The sequence below is a fragment of the Leucoraja erinacea genome, chromosome 1 (genome assembly GCF_028641065.1).
Source record: "Leucoraja erinacea ecotype New England chromosome 1, Leri_hhj_1, whole genome shotgun sequence".
Classification (NCBI taxonomy): domain Eukaryota; kingdom Metazoa; phylum Chordata; class Chondrichthyes; order Rajiformes; family Rajidae; genus Leucoraja; species Leucoraja erinaceus.
In genome coordinates this window covers 137,859,569-137,877,207 of record NC_073377.1, presented here as the reverse complement: position 1 = coordinate 137,877,207, position 17,639 = coordinate 137,859,569, and the positions used below count along the sequence as shown (strand labels likewise).

At 50.0% G+C, this 17,639-nt stretch overlaps 1 protein-coding gene across 1 annotated transcript in view; it reads right to left on the bottom strand.

Annotated features, from left to right (window-relative positions):
• LOC129702339 (protein phosphatase 3 catalytic subunit alpha) overlaps positions 1 to 17,639 on the bottom strand; it is a 326,632-nt gene that overhangs the window by 149,076 nt on the left and 159,917 nt on the right. Inside the window, exon 2 of the mRNA XM_055644097.1 lies at positions 4,970 to 5,170. Within this exon, the coding sequence (XP_055500072.1) occupies positions 4,970 to 5,170 (201 nt within the window). The remainder of the gene's footprint in view (positions 1 to 4,969; positions 5,171 to 17,639) is intronic.

The window sequence follows — 17,639 nt, the reverse complement described above, 5'->3', positions numbered from 1 at the left end:
CTGTTCTAATCGCAGATGTTCAGCCTAGTAAATCATTAACGAAAAATCGCTGCAAGACCCGGTTGCAAAAGGTATTATTAGTTTTATAGGCCTCGATAATATAGTTATAATAGTTTTAAAATTACTCTCTCATTCCGCAACCTCTCGCAGCCCCAGGGTTTTATAAAGCAAACAATTAAAGGTATGTACCTTATTTTTACATTAAATGGAGCATATATATATAACCCTGTATATCAAGTTATCTATAGCGAGTAGTTCATTTTGGGCTTTTTATATCCCGCAGTATTTTTCTGGGCATTTGAGGGCACTAATCCAGCGCGATGTGACCGTTCTAAACCAGCGCGTTCACATGAACCCACTAGAAAGCCGATTTAAATGGGCATTTATTTACAGCAATTGAACACTAAATTCCTTCCATTTGGCCTATAAATTAATGTAAATTAGATATAAAAATCATGTTATATTGTGAATTATTTGTGAATAATCTTTGGATCCTTAGGCTATTTAAAAATGTTAATCTTTCCTTAAGAAATGGGCTTTTGACTATCCAAGATCACAGCTTTTTTGTAATGTCCATTGAAAGTCAATAGGGAACAAGATGCTAATTTCCGAGTATGAAAATGGCCATAACATTTTTAATACTTGAGATATGAAAGTGAATTTGGTGTCAAATTAAACTTATTGTTATGCTTTATCTGATGGGATAAATTGCAGACTTGATTTTTTAAATCTCAAAATTTTGTAACATTGCTACCTAGTGGGTATAGGATAGTGTTAATGTGCGGGGATCGCTGGTCGGTGTACACCCGGTGGGCCAAAGGGCATATTTCCGTGATGTATCTCTAAACTAAACTAAACTATATATCTGTACACCATGGACAGCTCGATTGTAATCATGTATTGTCTTTCCGTTGAAGATAGACACATAACGCTGGAGCAACTCAGCGGGACAAGTATCATCTCTGGATAGAAGGAATGCGTAATGTTTGGGCTCAACACCCTTCTTCAGATTATCTTTCCGCTGACTGGTTAACATGCAACAAAAGCTTTTCACTGTACCTCGGTATACATGGCGACAAGCTCAACTCCATTCAACTCAGCCTAGTTGTTGGGTTCATAGTCTGCTCGTCTGTGAAGGCTCACAATTCTCACAGCTCTGAGCCCAGTAAACTAGGAGCTGGCTTCACTAGCCAGGGTCGTTCCACAAATAGAACAATAATGTTAGCTCCCTCTCTCAGTCACGGCTTCATCTGTTAAAGTGCAGCTTCCTATGGTTCACACCAATGGGCATGTCCCAGTTAGGCTATTTTTTCGGCGACTGTCATAGTCATAGCAAGTCGCCCATTTTTTAGGCGAGTGCCGGCGAATATGACATTGAAATTCACCGAAGCCAGCACCGGTGACAACCTACGTCACCTGGCGTTAGTGTCGACAACCGAAGACATCCTGTCGACTGCCTACATTAACCTGGCGACAACCTACGACGGCACCTACGTCAAGCTACGCTCATTTGGTGTCAAACCCAAGGTCGCCACTGTCGTTGAAAATTTGTCAACATTCTCTGGATACTTTCAAGAGAGAGCTATATAGGGCTCTTAAAGATAGTGGAGTCAGGAGATATAGGGAGAAGGCAGGAACTGATTGGGGTGATCAGACATGATCACATTGAATGGTGGTGCTGGCCTACTCCTGCACCAATTGTCTATTGAAAAAATTTAGGTGACCAGAAAGACTCTACGACTCTCTGGGCGACTGAGGACCATGCTCACGACCATACAGGCGACACCCTGGCGACCGCATCGTCTCCTGTAGTTGCCTAAAAAGTCGCCTAAGTGGGACAGGCCCATAATTCTCACGGGCACACTCATTAACTTCACGAGCCTCATTCTTGGCAGAAAGATGGCTTTTGCTTGGAACTCCATCAAGCGCCTGTGAATAACCAAAGCCATTCTATCCAGAAAGTCCTTGCTTAGTAATATAGCTCATTTCTTAAAGAATTCCAAGAGTTCTGAGGCAAGCAGTTTATTAAGTCTAACCCTCGGCCGACAGTTGGATCCTCAGTTAAATATTCATGACATTGTTCAATGCTTTCCACCACTTTCTCACTGGCTATAAATTCTCCAATTCATGCACAACTCCTCCTCTCCATCAATCAGGCTTACATGCACAACTAATGTAGAACAGTTCCTATAACTATTCACCAGCTACCCAGGTAAGGTGGGCTCCGGTGTGCCTCATTGGAGAAGGTCGGCACGGTGAGGGCCTGGCTTGCCCGCCGCGGGGCCGGGAGCTCTCCCGGAGAGGGAAGCCGCCGAGCCCTGCTCTCCTGCTCACCCCGTGGACCAGAGAGGAGGGAGCCGGAGGGAGAACCGGCAAGCAGAATGGCTGCGGGAGGCAGTGCTGAACATCGACGGGGGAGAGGGCCGCTGGAGGCCCTGCTGCAGCCTGGGGCTCGTCTGGACCAGGCGCCAGTCCAAAAGGCCGAGCGTGTGGACCGGACACGACCGGCAGTGGCGCGGAGCGATGGAGGACATCATGGCTACGCTTGGTCAGGCCGACCCTGCAGCGTCGCCAGGACAACGGGCCTTCATTGACAGATCAAGAACTCTGCACTTACAACAGCTGGGACTTGGAAATGGCACCAAATCTGGTGACTCTGCATAGTGTCTCTGTTTACCACTACTACACACATGCACTGTATCTGAGAGGCTTATCTAGGACGTATCTGAGTGTTTATGTATGGTGACACTTGTACTGAACAGTACATCAAAATGGATTTTACTGTACCTCAGTACATGTCACAAATAAACTACCATTGCACCATTGATTTCCTTCATCATTTTGCTTCAAACTGATAGATGACAACTTACTTTATCTCTGAGCACAGAGGGTGACATTCAACGATGGTATAGTGTTGCCAGGGAGAGTTGAGGCAGGAATGGTGGCAAATATTCCAGCTCATTTACACTTCCTGCTGTCATGAGAGGACCTCCCTTCTCAGACACAGAGTGCTGGAGTAACTCAGCGGGTCAAGCAGCATCTCTGGACAACATGGATACAGAGTGCTGGAGTAACTCAGCGGGTCAGGCACCATCTCTGGACAACATGGACACTTTACACTGGCCATCTACCCCCTCCAAAATCAATTTTGGGGTAAGGGCTTGACATAAAGGTTAATCATTTCGCTCCACCCCCCCCCCACCCCCCCGCCCACCCCCACTGAGTTACCCAGCATGCTGCTGTCTGCCCCATACTCCAGCAGCTGCAGTCTCTGGCCTTCAGCTCCAGTCACTCGGCTGCCCACGTACAAACCCTGCTCAGGCTCTGTCCAGACGAACAGATTAATTGTGAAACTTCTAATTCATCAGCTCTACTCGAATTGAAAATTACAAACCGGTGGACCATCTATAACAAAGCTTCAGAATTAAATAGAACTGTACATCATCAAGACATCTTACTTTCAATGGAGAAACATGAGTTACCGAGAGTTAGTGTGCACCTTCCATCAAACCTAGTACCCCACACAGCATCAGAGCCATATACGCAGTCAGGCCATTTGTTGCTGTAAACAAAGCAGTAGTACTCAACAGAAGATAGACACAGTGTGCTGGAGTAACTCAGTGGGTCAGGCAGCATCTCTGGAGAACATGGATAGGTGACGTTTCGGGTCAGGACCCAGTTTGAAGAAGGATTCTGACCCAAGAATTGTGCTGGCTACCACACTACTCTCCACTTCATGGACAATGTACATCAGGCCCGTACAAAGCTTTCCCAAAAGGGGGGGTGGCATGACAGGATTACAAAAAATGTAATGTGAAATAGTATGCGCGCTGCGCACATCATGAGCGCGAAGCGTGAAGTCCCTCGATGCCGGGGTCTCTGGGGTTTTAGATGCTCTCTGATGCATTCTGAGCCCTATTTTGGAGCATTTTTGCACCAAATTTATGACCAATATTTCAGAAATTAACAGGAGAATCTGAGAGGAAGCTTTTTCAGCGGGGGTGGTGTGGGCCCAGTAGGGGTCAGCGGGGGTGGCGTGGGCCCAGCGGGGGTGGCGTGGGCCCAGCGGGGGTGGCGTGGGGGGAAGATGGTTTGCGCCCCAGTGGCGGGAGGAGGCAAGGGGAGCGGGCCCTGCCGCAGCGGCGTCTGGTGTTGGGGTTACAGCCGCTGGGTTCAGATTCAGCCACTCCCGCCCGGCGACAGGAGGACGGTCTCCTGGTCGCTAGGCAAGCCGCTGGTGAGGCTCCGACGCCGCGGATGGAGACGCTGCAGCGGGCTGGCAGATACTTCAAATATCCCGCTGGCCAGATTTTTTTCCCTATTTTTTTTTTTTCCCTCGTGATTTTTTCTTACTCTGGGGGGAAAAAAGGGGGTGTGGTCGCACCCAACGCACCCCCCTTTCGGACGGCCATGTACATAGAGCCACTGGACATGACGTAAAATAAGATTCACAAGTAGGCTATCAAAGAGCCGTGTAAATTGTATTACCCATGTTCTCCAGAGATGCTGTCTGACCAACTAAATTACTCCAGCAATTTGTGTCTTTTTTTGTTCACCAGAATCTGCAGTTCCTCGTCCCCTTATAGTAAACAGCGTTCCATAATATAACAGCCAGTGGTAACAGCAGGCACAGTAAGGAGCTGCAGTTAGCAGTGAGGATGAGATGTGTGGGAAGGAACTGTAGATGCTTGTTTACACCAAAGATAGACACAAAATGCTGGAGTAACTGCAGCATCTCTGGAGGAAAAAGGATAGGTGACGTTTTGGGTCGGGAGCTTTCTTCAGACTGAATTTTTCCTCATGATGCTGGAGTCTGCCTGGAGGCACAAGTCTGAAGAAGGGCCCCGAGCTGAAACGTCACCTGATCCTTATCTCCACAGATGCTGCCTGTCCGGCTGAGTTACTTCAGCACTCTCTATCGAGTGAGGATGCGGATGTAGGTGAGAGCCATGGGCTCTGAGGCACTCACCCGTGACTGGTGCTTCGATGTCGAGCATGGTCTTCTCTTGTCGCAGGATGGATGCTCCTTCGGTGATGATGCGCATGGCGACGGTCTCCTCCACCCGACCTTCCTTGGTGAGGTGAGCCTTGAGGACGTCCACCCGCGGTTTCCCATCATGGTCAAACACCTCCTTGATGGTCAGTCGGTGGCTCGGAGGGAAGGGCACAGCTGTGGGCAAACGAGAACAGAACGTCACAACATGTCCACGTAACCCGCGCACTGACAGACCCGCCGGTAGAGTTGCCAATTGTCCCGTATTAGCCGGGTCATCCCGTATATTGGGCTAAATTGGTTTGTCCCATATGGGACCGCCCTTGTCCCGTATTTGACTGCTACTACTCGGGTCGAGGGGACTGTCGGGTCGGAGCGCCGCGCCCGGCCCCGCCTCACCCGTCCCGACATAATGCCGCCCATGGAGTGCAGCAGCAGCAGCAGCAGCAGCAGCAGCTCGCCTCACCCGTGGTCCCGTCGGTCGGCAGCCCGGCCAGCTGTCCGATCTTCGGACCTTCATTTACCGCCGACACCACCACCCCTCCTTCTCATGGCCGATCATCGGTTCATGAGTTGGATGGGGCGCCGGACTTTGCGCGCGACATCACGCGGCCCGGGCCAAAACTCCTCAGCTGGCCCGCCGGCTGGGCTTTGTGTGCAGTCCAGCACCCGGGCCAACTCTTCATTCACCCAGCCACGGCCGAGTCGGTCAACGAATTGCCATCGGGAATTTGTCCCGTATTTTGACCTTTTGTCCCTTATTTGGGAGTGAGAAAGTTGGCAACCCTACCCGTTGGGCCAGCCTCCGCCAACTTCATCGCCTTACTTACACTCTGCTTTATTTACCTACTAGTTACTGGAATAGTATTTCGAGAAAATATATTTCTAGAAACAAGGCATTTTAGATTTTCAAGATATAGCTCGGAAACAGGCCCTTCGGCCCACTGTGCCCATGCCGACCAGCGGTTACCCCATACACTATCACCATCCTACACACTAGGGACAACTTACAATTTACAGAAGCCAATTAACCTACAAATCTTTGGTAGTGTGGGAGGAAACCGGAGCACCCGGAGAAAACCTAAGCAGGTCACAGGGAGAACGTGCAAACTCCACACAGACAGCACCTGTAGTCAGGATGGAGCCCGGGAAGTCTGACGCTGTGAGGCAGCAACTCTACCTCTGCACCAGTGTGCCGGCCAGATGTTCAAAGCAGACATGTCAGGCTGCATTGAATTGTGTTGAAGAACAATGGAATGTATCCCTGAAGTCAGAAGGCAACACGGACTTCCATTGACGGTTTAAGCTGTGGTGTAAGCAGCAGGAAGGACTTCTGCTATACACAGCGGCCATGGTTCCCACATCAATAATAGCGTTAGTGTAATTGTTGGGATTGGGGGGTCATGCTGGCAAATGCACAGCCACCTTTCATCAGCGGGATGAATGGCTGCTGCAGTAACTCCGATCAATGGGAGTGAACCTCTCCCTGCAGCTACTATCGGGAGAAGGTTGTACCACATCAATCGGACACAGGGCAGCTGGCCAGTGAGAGTGAGAGCAGAGAGAACGCCATCACTGCATCGCCGATTACCCCATCTATTCACACACATTGGTAAAGACCTACTCCCCTGCTGCGTGGGGAAGGGAAGGGAAGGAGTGGGAGAGGAGGAGAGGGGGGAGGTGTTCCCCATCCCAAACTAGGAGAGAAGCAACACAACACAGTGCAGGGTAGCACAGTGGCACAGCGGTAAGGTTGCTGCCTTAATGCGGCAGAAACCCGGGTTTGATCCTGACTATGGGTGCTGTCTGTACGGAGTTTGCACGTTCTCCCTGTGACTGTGTGGATTTTCCCCGGGTGCTCCGGTTTCCTCCCACACTCCAAAGACGTACATACAGGTTTGTAGGTTAATTGGATTCTATAAATTGTCCCTAGTGTGTAGGATCGTGCTAGTGTACGGGGTGAACGCTAGTTGGTACGGACCTGGTGGGCCGAAGGGCCTGTTTCCGTGCTGTATCTCGCACGTAAAGTCTAACACATGGAAATATGGTGAGGGGAGTTGCAAATATTGATTTAATTTAACTGATCAGTATCATGAGGGGAATAAATGGGGGCACTCCACGGAGTCTTTTATCCAGAGTCGGGGAATCACGAACCAGAGGACATAGGTTTAACGTGAGGGGGAAAGATTTAACACAAACCTTAGGGGCAACCTTGCACACAGAGGGTGGTGAGTACATGGAACAAGCTGCCAGAGGAGATCATTGAGGCAGGTACTATAACGACATTTAAAAGGTATTTGGACAGGTACATGGATAGGACAGATTTAGAGGGATATGGGCCAAACACAGGCAGGTGGGACTAGTCTAGACGGGGCATGTTGGTCGGCATGGGTAAGTTGGGCTGAAGGGCCTGGTTCCGTGCTGTGTGGCTAATCAGCCTCTTCCCTCATTGAAGCCACAATAAACGTGGAGTGTTTATGTAATAGACACTGTGCCCAGTAGATTCAGCTTCGAGATGTATTGCCATTTAATTAAATAGTGCCAGGCGCAGTCATTGAAACCCATCGCTCACTGCCGCCGCTGCCCCCTCCATGCCAGAGCGGCATTACACATCTACCCTTCTGAGCTCAGTCAGACCAATGCTACACGCTGGCTGCACCCTGCCCCATTCACCAGGGCCTGCTGCTTTACCAGGGCCACCAGCAGCCAGCAACCAACACTGGAGTTGCAAGCAACTACAGATAGTCATGGAGTGATACAGTGTGGAAACAGGCCCTACAGCCCAACTTTGTCCAAGCCAGCCAGCATGCCCCATCTACACTAGTCCAATCTGCCTGCGTTTGACCCATATCCCTCTAAACCTATCCAATGCTTCTACATCAGTCACTGAAAGTAAGCATGCAGGTACAGCAGGCAGTGATGAAAGCTAATGGCATGTTGGCCTTCATTGCGAGAGGATTTGAGTTTAGGAGCAAGGAGGTCCTACTGCAGTTGTACTGGGCCCTGGTGAGTCCACACCTGGAGTATTGTGTGCAGTTTTGGCCTCCTAATTTGAAGAAGGCCATTATTGCTATTGAGGGAGTGCAGCGTAGGTTCACCAGGTTAATTCCCGGGATGGCGGGACTGACATATGATGAAAGAATGGGTCGACTGGGCTTGTATTCACTGGAATTTAGAAGGACGTGAGAATGTCTGAGAGAAACATTTAAAATTCGTAGAGGATTGGACAGGGTGGATGCAGGAAACATGTTCCCCGTGTTGAATTGAATTGAATTGAATTGAATTGAATCCTTTATTTGTCATTCAGACCTTTCGGTCTGAACGAAATGTTGTTGCCTGCAGCCATATATGTAATAATAATAACACACAATAAACACAAATTAACATCCACCACAGTGAGTTCACCAAGCACCTCCTCACTGTGATGGAGGCAAAAGTCTTAGAGTTACTGTCTCTTCCCTCCTCTTCTCCCTCTGCACTGAGGCGATACCCCACCGGGCGATGGTAAATCAGTCCCGCGGTTCAAGCTCCGCGGCCCGGGGGTGTTCGAAGCTGCCGCCCTCCAGTCCAGCGGACGCAGCTGTTGCCACGGGAGCTCCGGAAAACAGGCACCAGCCTGTGACCTGCGAGCTCCCGACGATGTTGTCCACTGGCCCACGGCCGAGCCCCGGATTCAGGTCGCCGCCGCCATAACGCCGCCTCAGCCACCGGAGCACCGTCTCCGCCCCGCACTGGGCCGCCCACACGGCAGCGTCTCAGCCCCGCACCGGGCCGCCCCTACGGGAGCGCATTCCAGCCGAGAGCCGGGTCGCCCACACGGGAGCGCCTTCCAGCCGGTAGCCGAGCCACCCACACAGGAGTGTCTCAGCCCCGCGCCGTCCGCCCTCACCGGATGGTTGGAGGCCGCCAGCTCCGCCATTAGGCCTCAGCTCAGGCGGGGGAAGAGAAGGGGGATACGGCAAAAAAGTCGCATTCCCCCGAAGGGAGTGACAGAAAGCCTTGTTTCAACCCCCCCCCCACACATATAACGCCACCTAATAACCAAACGTTTAACTGAACTAGACAAAAAAAACAACACAAAAAAAGTAAAAACAGACAGACTGCAGGCGAGCCGCATCCGTTTCACAGCGCCGCCTCTTCCGGATTGTTGATTGTGATACTGATTGTGGATGATCAGCCATGATCGTATTGAATGGCGGTGCTGGTTCGAAGGGCCGAATGGCCTACTCCTGCACCTGTTTTCTATGTTTCTATCCATGCATCTGTCCAAATGTCTCTTAAATGTTGGGATACTACCTGCCTCAACAACCTCCACCAGCAGCTCGTTCCATACACCCACCACCCTTTGTGTGAAAAAGTTACCCCTCAGGTTCCTATTAAATCATTCCCCCCTCACCTTTAACTTCTAGTCTTCTGGTTCTCGATTCCCCTACTCTGGGCAAAAGATTCTGTGTATCTACCTGATCTATTCTTCTCATGATTATGCGAAGAGCTGGAGGGACTGAGCCGGTCAGGCAGCATCCTTGGAGGGAATGGACTGGCGACGTTTTGTGTCGGGACCCGAAACGTTCCCTGTCAATTCTTTCCACAGATGCTGGCTGACGCACTGAGTTACTCTAGCACGTTGCGTTTTCGAAGCACTGCTGCCTCCCTATGCAGACGATGGCAAGAATAGCTACTGATCTGAGCCCCTCAATCTACTGGTTTTGCAGGAACAAACTCGAGCGGCTGTGCCTGTAAAACGCACGTGGATCAACTGACCCGATTCTCAACACCAGCATCAACTGCCTGCTGCTAGTAATGAATGGTCGAATATAGTGGCTGAAAGCAGATGAATCGCAATTCACCTTAGGGGTTGGGCCCATCTGTAATTTATACACAAAATGCTGGAGTAACTCAGTGGGACAGACAGCATCGCTGGACAGAAGTAATGGGTGATGTTTCAGGTCAGACTGAAGAAGGGTCTCGACCTGAAGAATGGACCTTGAAGCGGAGCCTTTTCAAAGAGTAGAGCAAGCGCTGTCCCTTCTTGTTCAGGGCCTCAGCGTTCCTGGACCAGTCCAGTTTACTGTCCAGGTACACTCCCAGGTACTCCCTGATAAACTGCACATCCACACCATTGATGGAGACAGGGGACAGGGGTGTTCCTCTCCTCCTAATGTCCACCACTAACTCCATGCCCATGTCTGACGCACAGATGTTGGCAGATCAATTTCCCTCCTGGGATAAATAAATTTATCTCGTATCGTATTGTATTTGCAGCTCTGACATTGGCAAAATTGTTGGGCGTGCAGCCCTGCAGTGTAAGAACTGGCAGCAACCTCTGGAGACACACATTCAACAACAAACAAGACAGGTGCTGTCAGCAATAGCCAGCTCTCCTGGGTCCCTGAGCTCAAGCCAGCAGCGGCGGCCAGACATGAACTTCCACGTCAGAAGCAGCTTCTCCCACCGCTGAAGCCAGCTCTCCCTGAGCACACCCTTCACAGCGTAGTGGAAGGAACTGCAGATGCTGGTTTACACCGAAGATAGACAGAAAATGCCTGGGGCAGCTCAGCTGGACTGGCAGTATCTTTGGAGAGAAGGAATGGGCGACGTTTCTGGACGAGACCCTTCTACAGAAGAATGTCCGATGAAGGGTCTCCACCCGAAACGTCACCCACTCCTTCTCTCCAGAGATGCTGCCTGTCCGGCTGAGTTACTCCCTTCACAGCCTTCATTGCGGGTGGGAAGCACGGCGGTGAAGTGGCAGAGTTGCTGCCTTACGGTGCCAGAGACCCGGGGTCAATCCTGACTGCGGGTGCTGCAGTGAAAAACTTTTGCTTGTGTGCTGTCTGGTCAAAGAAAATACTATACATGACTATGCGCTGTGGATGGCTCATATACAGTCCTTTCATTGACTGGATAGCACACAAACAAAAACTCGTCACTGTAAGGCAGCATGGTGGCGCAGCGGTAGAGCTACTGCCTTACAGCGCCACAGACCTGAGTTTAATTCCTGGCTACTGGTGCTGTCTGTACTGAATTTGTACATTCTTCCCGTGACCTGCGTGGGTTTCTTCCGAGATCTCAGTTTCCTCCCACATTCCAAAGACATGTAGGTTTATAGGTTAATTGGCTTGGTATCAATGTAAGGTAGATACAAAATGCTGGAGTAACTCAGCGGGACAGGCAGCATCTCTGGAGAGAAGGAATGGGTGATGTTTCGGATCGAGACCCTTCTTTCTTTACCTGGTATAAATGTAAATTGTCTCTAGTATGTGCAGGATAGTGTTAATGTGCGGGGATCTCTAGTCGGAAAGGACTAGGTGGGCCAAAGGGCCTGTTTCCGCGCTGTATTTTTAAACTATCCATGTTCTCCAGAGATGCTGTCTGATCAGCTGAGTTACTCCAGCACTTTGTGTCCTTTTCTGTAAACCACCACCTGCAGTTGCTTGTTTCAACTGTATAATAGAACCTTTGATGGATCTACTATTTATTTTTGATATCAATTGAATGGAAAGGTTTATGGTCGGTGTAGGCAAGTTGGGCTGTAGGGCCTGTTTCCAAGCTGTATGACTGACTTTATACATCATAAAGGGCCTGTCCCACTTGGCGATTTTCTCGGTGACTGCCTGTATCATTGACTGACGTGTCAGGTCACCAAAAAAGTCGCGGCGTGATGCGGCGGTGACGACGTATGATGCGCGGTGTCTCCTCAAGTGTCGCAACATTTTTTTTGTCGCCGCTGGATTTTGAAATGTTCAAAATCGTTTGTCGACCCTGATACGTCAGTCAATGACGCCGGCAGTGGCCGAGAAATTCACCAAGTGGGACAGGCCCTTAAGACATTGGAGAAGAATTAGGCTACTCGGACAATCGAGTCAGCTCCGCCATTCGATCATTGCTCATCGATCTTTCCCTCTCAATCTCATTCTACCCATAACCTTTGACGCTGTTACTAATCAAGAACTAATCAATTTCCCCTTTATAAATACTCAATGACTTTGCCTCCACTGTCTGTGGCAATTAATTCCATTCGGGACGCTTACCCTTCATAACCAACTCATTTTATTCCTAAACCATGGCAGACCCAGTGTGTGGGGTTTACATGCTGGGCGAAATTGAAGATTCCACGAGCAAGCAGTTATTTTTCAATATAAAACTGGCATTAAATAATTCAATTCTCATCTACACGACGATTACAAGTTAGCATTAATATTTTACCGCGAGACACTGTGAAATTCTACACTTGTTTTAAGTAGAGATGCTAAACTCTGGCACCGAGTCAAAATGGAGTTTTGCTCTAAATTCTGAGCAAGCACGGAGTGCGTTTCAGATCTATAATTTCAGCTGTACTTATTAATCAACTCAAACTGGAATTTACAGCAATATTTGATAAAGTCCAATTAGTGCTGGCAGCACACTGTGTAACATCTCCCCCCACACACAAATCTAAAGCTGCCACTTTCATCACCAGCTTCAGTCTGTGACCTTTGAAGACGTGAGCAAATAATTACTCTCACCGAGCTGGGAAAATCTCCATTCAGCTTCCCAGCCTGTCCCAAGTGTGCCTTCCCTCTGCAATATTGATACACCAGGCTGATGATTCTACAGTGTGTTTGAGACAGTATTGGCCAGATTGATCATAGACAGAGGTAGACACAAAGTGCTGAGGTAATCAGCCTGTCCCACGGTACGAGTTCATTCCAAGATCTCTCCCGAGTTTAAAAAAATCAAACTCACGGTAAGCACGGAGAATGAACGTAGCGGGTACGTCGGAGCTCGGGGACGTCTCTTAGCGGCTCGTAACGCTAACAGCAGGTACTCGGGAAGACTCGCTAATGGCAGTTAAGCACGGGAAGACTCGTGCAGATTTTTGAACATGTTGAAAAATGTCCACAAGAGCCCCGAGTACCGACGAGTGGCCATTACCGTAAATCTCCGAGTTCAAATCAGGGAAAACTCGGGAGAGCTCTTGGAAGGAACTCGTACCCTGGGACAGGGCTTTAACTCAGCGGTTCAGGCAGCATCACTGGAGGAAATGGATGGATGACATTTCAAGTCGGGACCGTTCTTCTTAAGAAGGGTCCCAACCCAAAACAGTACCCATCCTTTTTCTCCAGAGATGTTGCCTGGAGTGTTGAGTTCACCCAGCACTTTGTATCTATCCTTGGGAAAACCAGCATCTGCAGTTCCTTGTTTCTCCATGTTCATCATTGGTGGATGATTTTTTCACACAAAGAGTTGTGAGTGTGGAATTCTCTGCCTCAGAGGGCGGTGGAGGCCGGGTTCTCTGGATACTTTCAAGTGAGAGCTAGATAGGGCTCTTAAAGATAGTGGAGTCAGGGGATATGGGGAGAAGGCAGGAACGAGGTACTGATTGGGGATGATCAGCCATGATCACATTAAATGGCGGTGCTGGCCTACTCCTGCACCTATTGTCTATTGTCTATTGAACAGTATGCGGCCATGAGTCGAGCATGTGGCCACATAAACCATGTGGCCTAACGATGTAGGAGCAAGTGGAGAGGGAGGAATACAAGGCTGGAGAATGGCACACAGGGAGTCATTCGTAGGATCCAATCCCAAATCACACAGTGGTTTGGATGCGTTTCATGCACTAAGCTTGCGACGCCTGCAATTATCGTGCAATGTTTTGGGAAAACAACTGCCCTCTAACCCAGCAGAGTTTACATTAAACGTGCACAGTTTGCCATTAGTGTTCAAAGTTGTGATCAAAAACAAACCTCTGTGCAGGGACGGGCACTCTCTGCAGCCACTGAACAAGGCGGTACAGTGACACTGCAGTAGAGCTGCTGCCTCACATCATCAGAGACACACACGGGTTCCATCATGACTACCCGTGCTGTGTGTACGGAGTTTGCACGTTATCCCTGTGCTGCTTGGGGTTTCACCAGGAGCTGCAGTTTCCTCCCATTCGCCAAAGATGTGCGGGTTTGTAGTTTAATTAGCTTCTGTTAATTGTCCCTAGTTTGTAGGATAGTATTAGTATACTATTGCTGGTTGATTGCTGGTCGGCGTGGACTCGTCGGGCCGCCGTGGCGGTGACTGCGGAGGGCACAAAGGCCCCGACCACGGGTGCACATAGAGGAAGATGACTGAACTGTCTCCCCTCACAGTGGGAAACGTTGATTCCGCTGTGTGGGGATGTTCATGTTAAACTCTATCGTGTATTGTGTTCTTTTTATTCGTATAGCTGTATGGTAACTCAAATCCCACTGTACCAATTGGTGCATGTGACAATAAATGTAACTTGAACTTGAACTGTTCCCACGCTGTATCTCTAAACTAAATCTCTAAGTAAATCATCAGACAAACTCAGTGTGAGCCGGTCACACAAGCGACTGTTACACCACAGTAACCATTGCCACACCCATCACACCCCACACACACCACACCCCACACACAGGTACACACCCTCCTGCACCCGAGCCAGCTGGCCACATCACCAGAGAGTGATCAGCCCCTCTGACTACCTTCATTGTGTCACTGGTGGAGCGCTCTCATCAACCTCTCCCTCAATGTCACCAATGTCACCTAGAAGCCAGTTATTGACTCGGGAAGCATGGTGGAGAACATGTACGATTGCCAACTTTCTCACTCCCAAATAAGGGACAAGAGGTCAAAATGAGGGATATATTCCCGACGGCAATTCGTTGACCGACTCGGCCGAGGCTGGGTGAATGATGAGTTGGCCCGGGTGCTGGACTGCACACAAAGCCCAGCCGGCGGGCCAGCTGAGGAGTTTTGAACAAGGGAGGAGGAAGAACTGTATTGCCTTCCACCACAGTGAAGAATGCAGTGGTTGTTGTCTGTGTTGAATTACGTTGAGTACTGTGTCCTTTTTTCATTGTAACGCTGCATGGTAAATTACATTTCAATGCACCTTATGGTGCATGTGACAAATAAATTTGAACTTGAACTTGAACTTGGTCCGACACCCCATCCAACTCATGAACCGATGATCGACCATGTCGGCGGTGTCGGCGGTAAGCGAAGGTCCGAAGATCGGACAGCTGGCCGGACTGCCGACCGACAGGGCCACAGGCGAGGCGCTGGTGCTGCTGCACTCCATGGGCTGCACTACGTCGGGACGGGTGAGGCGGGGCCGGATGCGGCGCTCCGACCCGACAGTCCCCTCGATCTGAGTAGTAGCAGTCACATATGGGACAAGGGCAGTCCCATATGGAACAAACCAATTTAGCCCAATATATGGGATGTCCCGGCTAATACGGGCAGTTGGCAACACTAAGTACATGCTGCAATTACCATCAATGGCAGATCAACTTTGAAAACATGGTGTGCTAAAACATGGCGCCTATTGCATGCCGGATCAGTGGAACTATTTCTGTTCACTTTGCTAATCAGAGATGTGCTTATCTAAGGCAATCATCTCCTGGACTGTTCGCATGGGTAGAAACCCGTGTTTTGAGAGGTGGGGGACAATCCCCCCCGCCCCATGTTTTCTTGTATGTAGAAACGGAACTTAGGCCTATTCTCCGGCCCCTTTACCCCCCCTAAGTGCTCCCACCCACCACGGAAGGAAGCTAACACTACACTCTTCCCAATTAAGCCAGTGCTAACTGTAATTACCGTATCACACGTATATGCGTCCTTACGTACGCGTAGATCAGGGGTCTCCAAACTATGGTCCACGGGTCACATCCGGCCTGCCACGAGATTTTATCCGGCTCGCAGCAAGCTCAGCGCAAGACGGAACGCGTGTTAGTTAGACGTCAAGTCGGGGAGCATGGTGGCCTGGAGCTCTTGGTGCTGTTACCGGGTAGGTCCCTCGAATTGCCAGAGCCGAGACATCACAGGGCCGCCTTGAAGAAGGGTGAAGGGTGCAATGTTGGGGGGGGGGGGGGTTGTTCGGCAGCGGGGACGGTGTTCGGTGGCGGGGGGCGCCGTTCGGCAGCCGTGGCAGCGATCAGAATGGGTCGGCGGCGCGTTATAACGTGCGACCGTTCCTCTCTGCCCTCTCGCTTTGTCCCCCCCCCCATTTTTTAAAAGTGATTTGCGCCTATGTTTGAATGAAAATAATTTCACTGTACCATTGAACCAATGTTTATCCATGTTTTAACTTTGCTAGACCTCTTCCTTGATGCTGATGTGCTCCAAGATATCACTGTTCCCTACCCTAAACGCACGAGCTTCCACGTCCTTGTCTAAGCTACACTTATATTGATATTGGTTTGTTATCATGTGTACAGAGATACAGTGGAAAGCTTTTGTTTGCACGCAATCCAATCAAATCAGTTCATACTATACATGAGTACAATCAAGCCTTACACAAAGGTGGAACAAAGAGGAAAAATACACGAGTGCGGAATATATTTTTTCAGCATTGCAGCATTACAGCTCCAGAGAGCATAAAACACTAGCCAACAATGAGGTAGGTTGGAAAAGCAGGACTATATTCTAGCTGATGGAATGACCGTTCAGCAGTCTGATAACAGTGGGGAAGAAGCTGTTCCCACTACGTGCTTTCAAGCTTTTATATCAAGCCCGACGGTGGAGGGGAGAAGACGTTAGACGTTAGAGATGCGGCGCAGAAACAGGCCTTCATGCCCACCCCGTGTCCACACTGGCTGACGATCACCCCGTACACTAGCCGGGGGCAATTTAGAGAAGCCAATTAACCTACCAACCTGCACGTCTTTGGAGTGCGGGAGGAAGTGTGGGAATATGCGCTCTAGTATCTGACATTTCCACCCTGGGAAAAGCCTCCCCCCTGGTCCTGACTATTTGCCTCTGCTTAGGGGAGGCACAGTGGTGCAGCAGTAGAGTTGCTGCCTCACAGCGCCAGAGACCAGGGTTCAATGCTGACCTTGGGTAACAAGTTTGTACGTTCTCCTTGTGCCTGTGTGGGTTTTCTCCGGGTGCTCCGGTTTCTTACCGCACTCCAGAGACGTACAGGTTTGTAGGTAATTTGGCTTCTGGCTTGTGTGCAGGGTAGTGCTAGTGTACAGGGTGATCGCTGGTTGGCGTGGACTCAGTGGGCATGTTTCCACGTTGTATCTCAAAGTCAAAAGCTTTGTGAAAGGAGATTATCTGGTGCGTCTCACATCACTCTTTGTGGCATTTATTGTGCATGGACTAGCTGGAGCATTCCCTACAATACAACTCCAGCTGAGCTGCAACAGGCCTGCACTGTCTGTAATGGCCACAGGGTGACAGGGTGCTGGTGTCTGTAATGGGCACAGGGTGACAGGGTGCTGGTGTCTGTAATGGGCACAGGGTGACAGGGGACTGTAGACACGTCTGTATGGGCGCAGGGTGACGATGCTGGAGGCTGGTGTCTGTAATGGGCGCAGTGTGACAGGGTGCTGGAGACTGTAATGGGCACAGGGTGACAGGGGACTGTAGACATGTCTGTATGGGTGCAGGGTGACGATGCTGGAGGCTGGAGACTGTAATGGGCACAGGGTGACAGGGGACTGTAGACACGTCTGTATGGGCGCAGGGTGACGATGCTGGAGGCTGGAGACTGTAATGGGCGCAGTGTGACAGGGTGCTGGTGACTAATGGGGACAGGGTGACAGGGGGCTGCAGACTGGTGACTGTTCTTCATATCACCATTAGATGCTCAAGGAACTTGGAGCAAAGTGGGGAGGCATGCTGGCGCAGCGGTAGAGTTGCT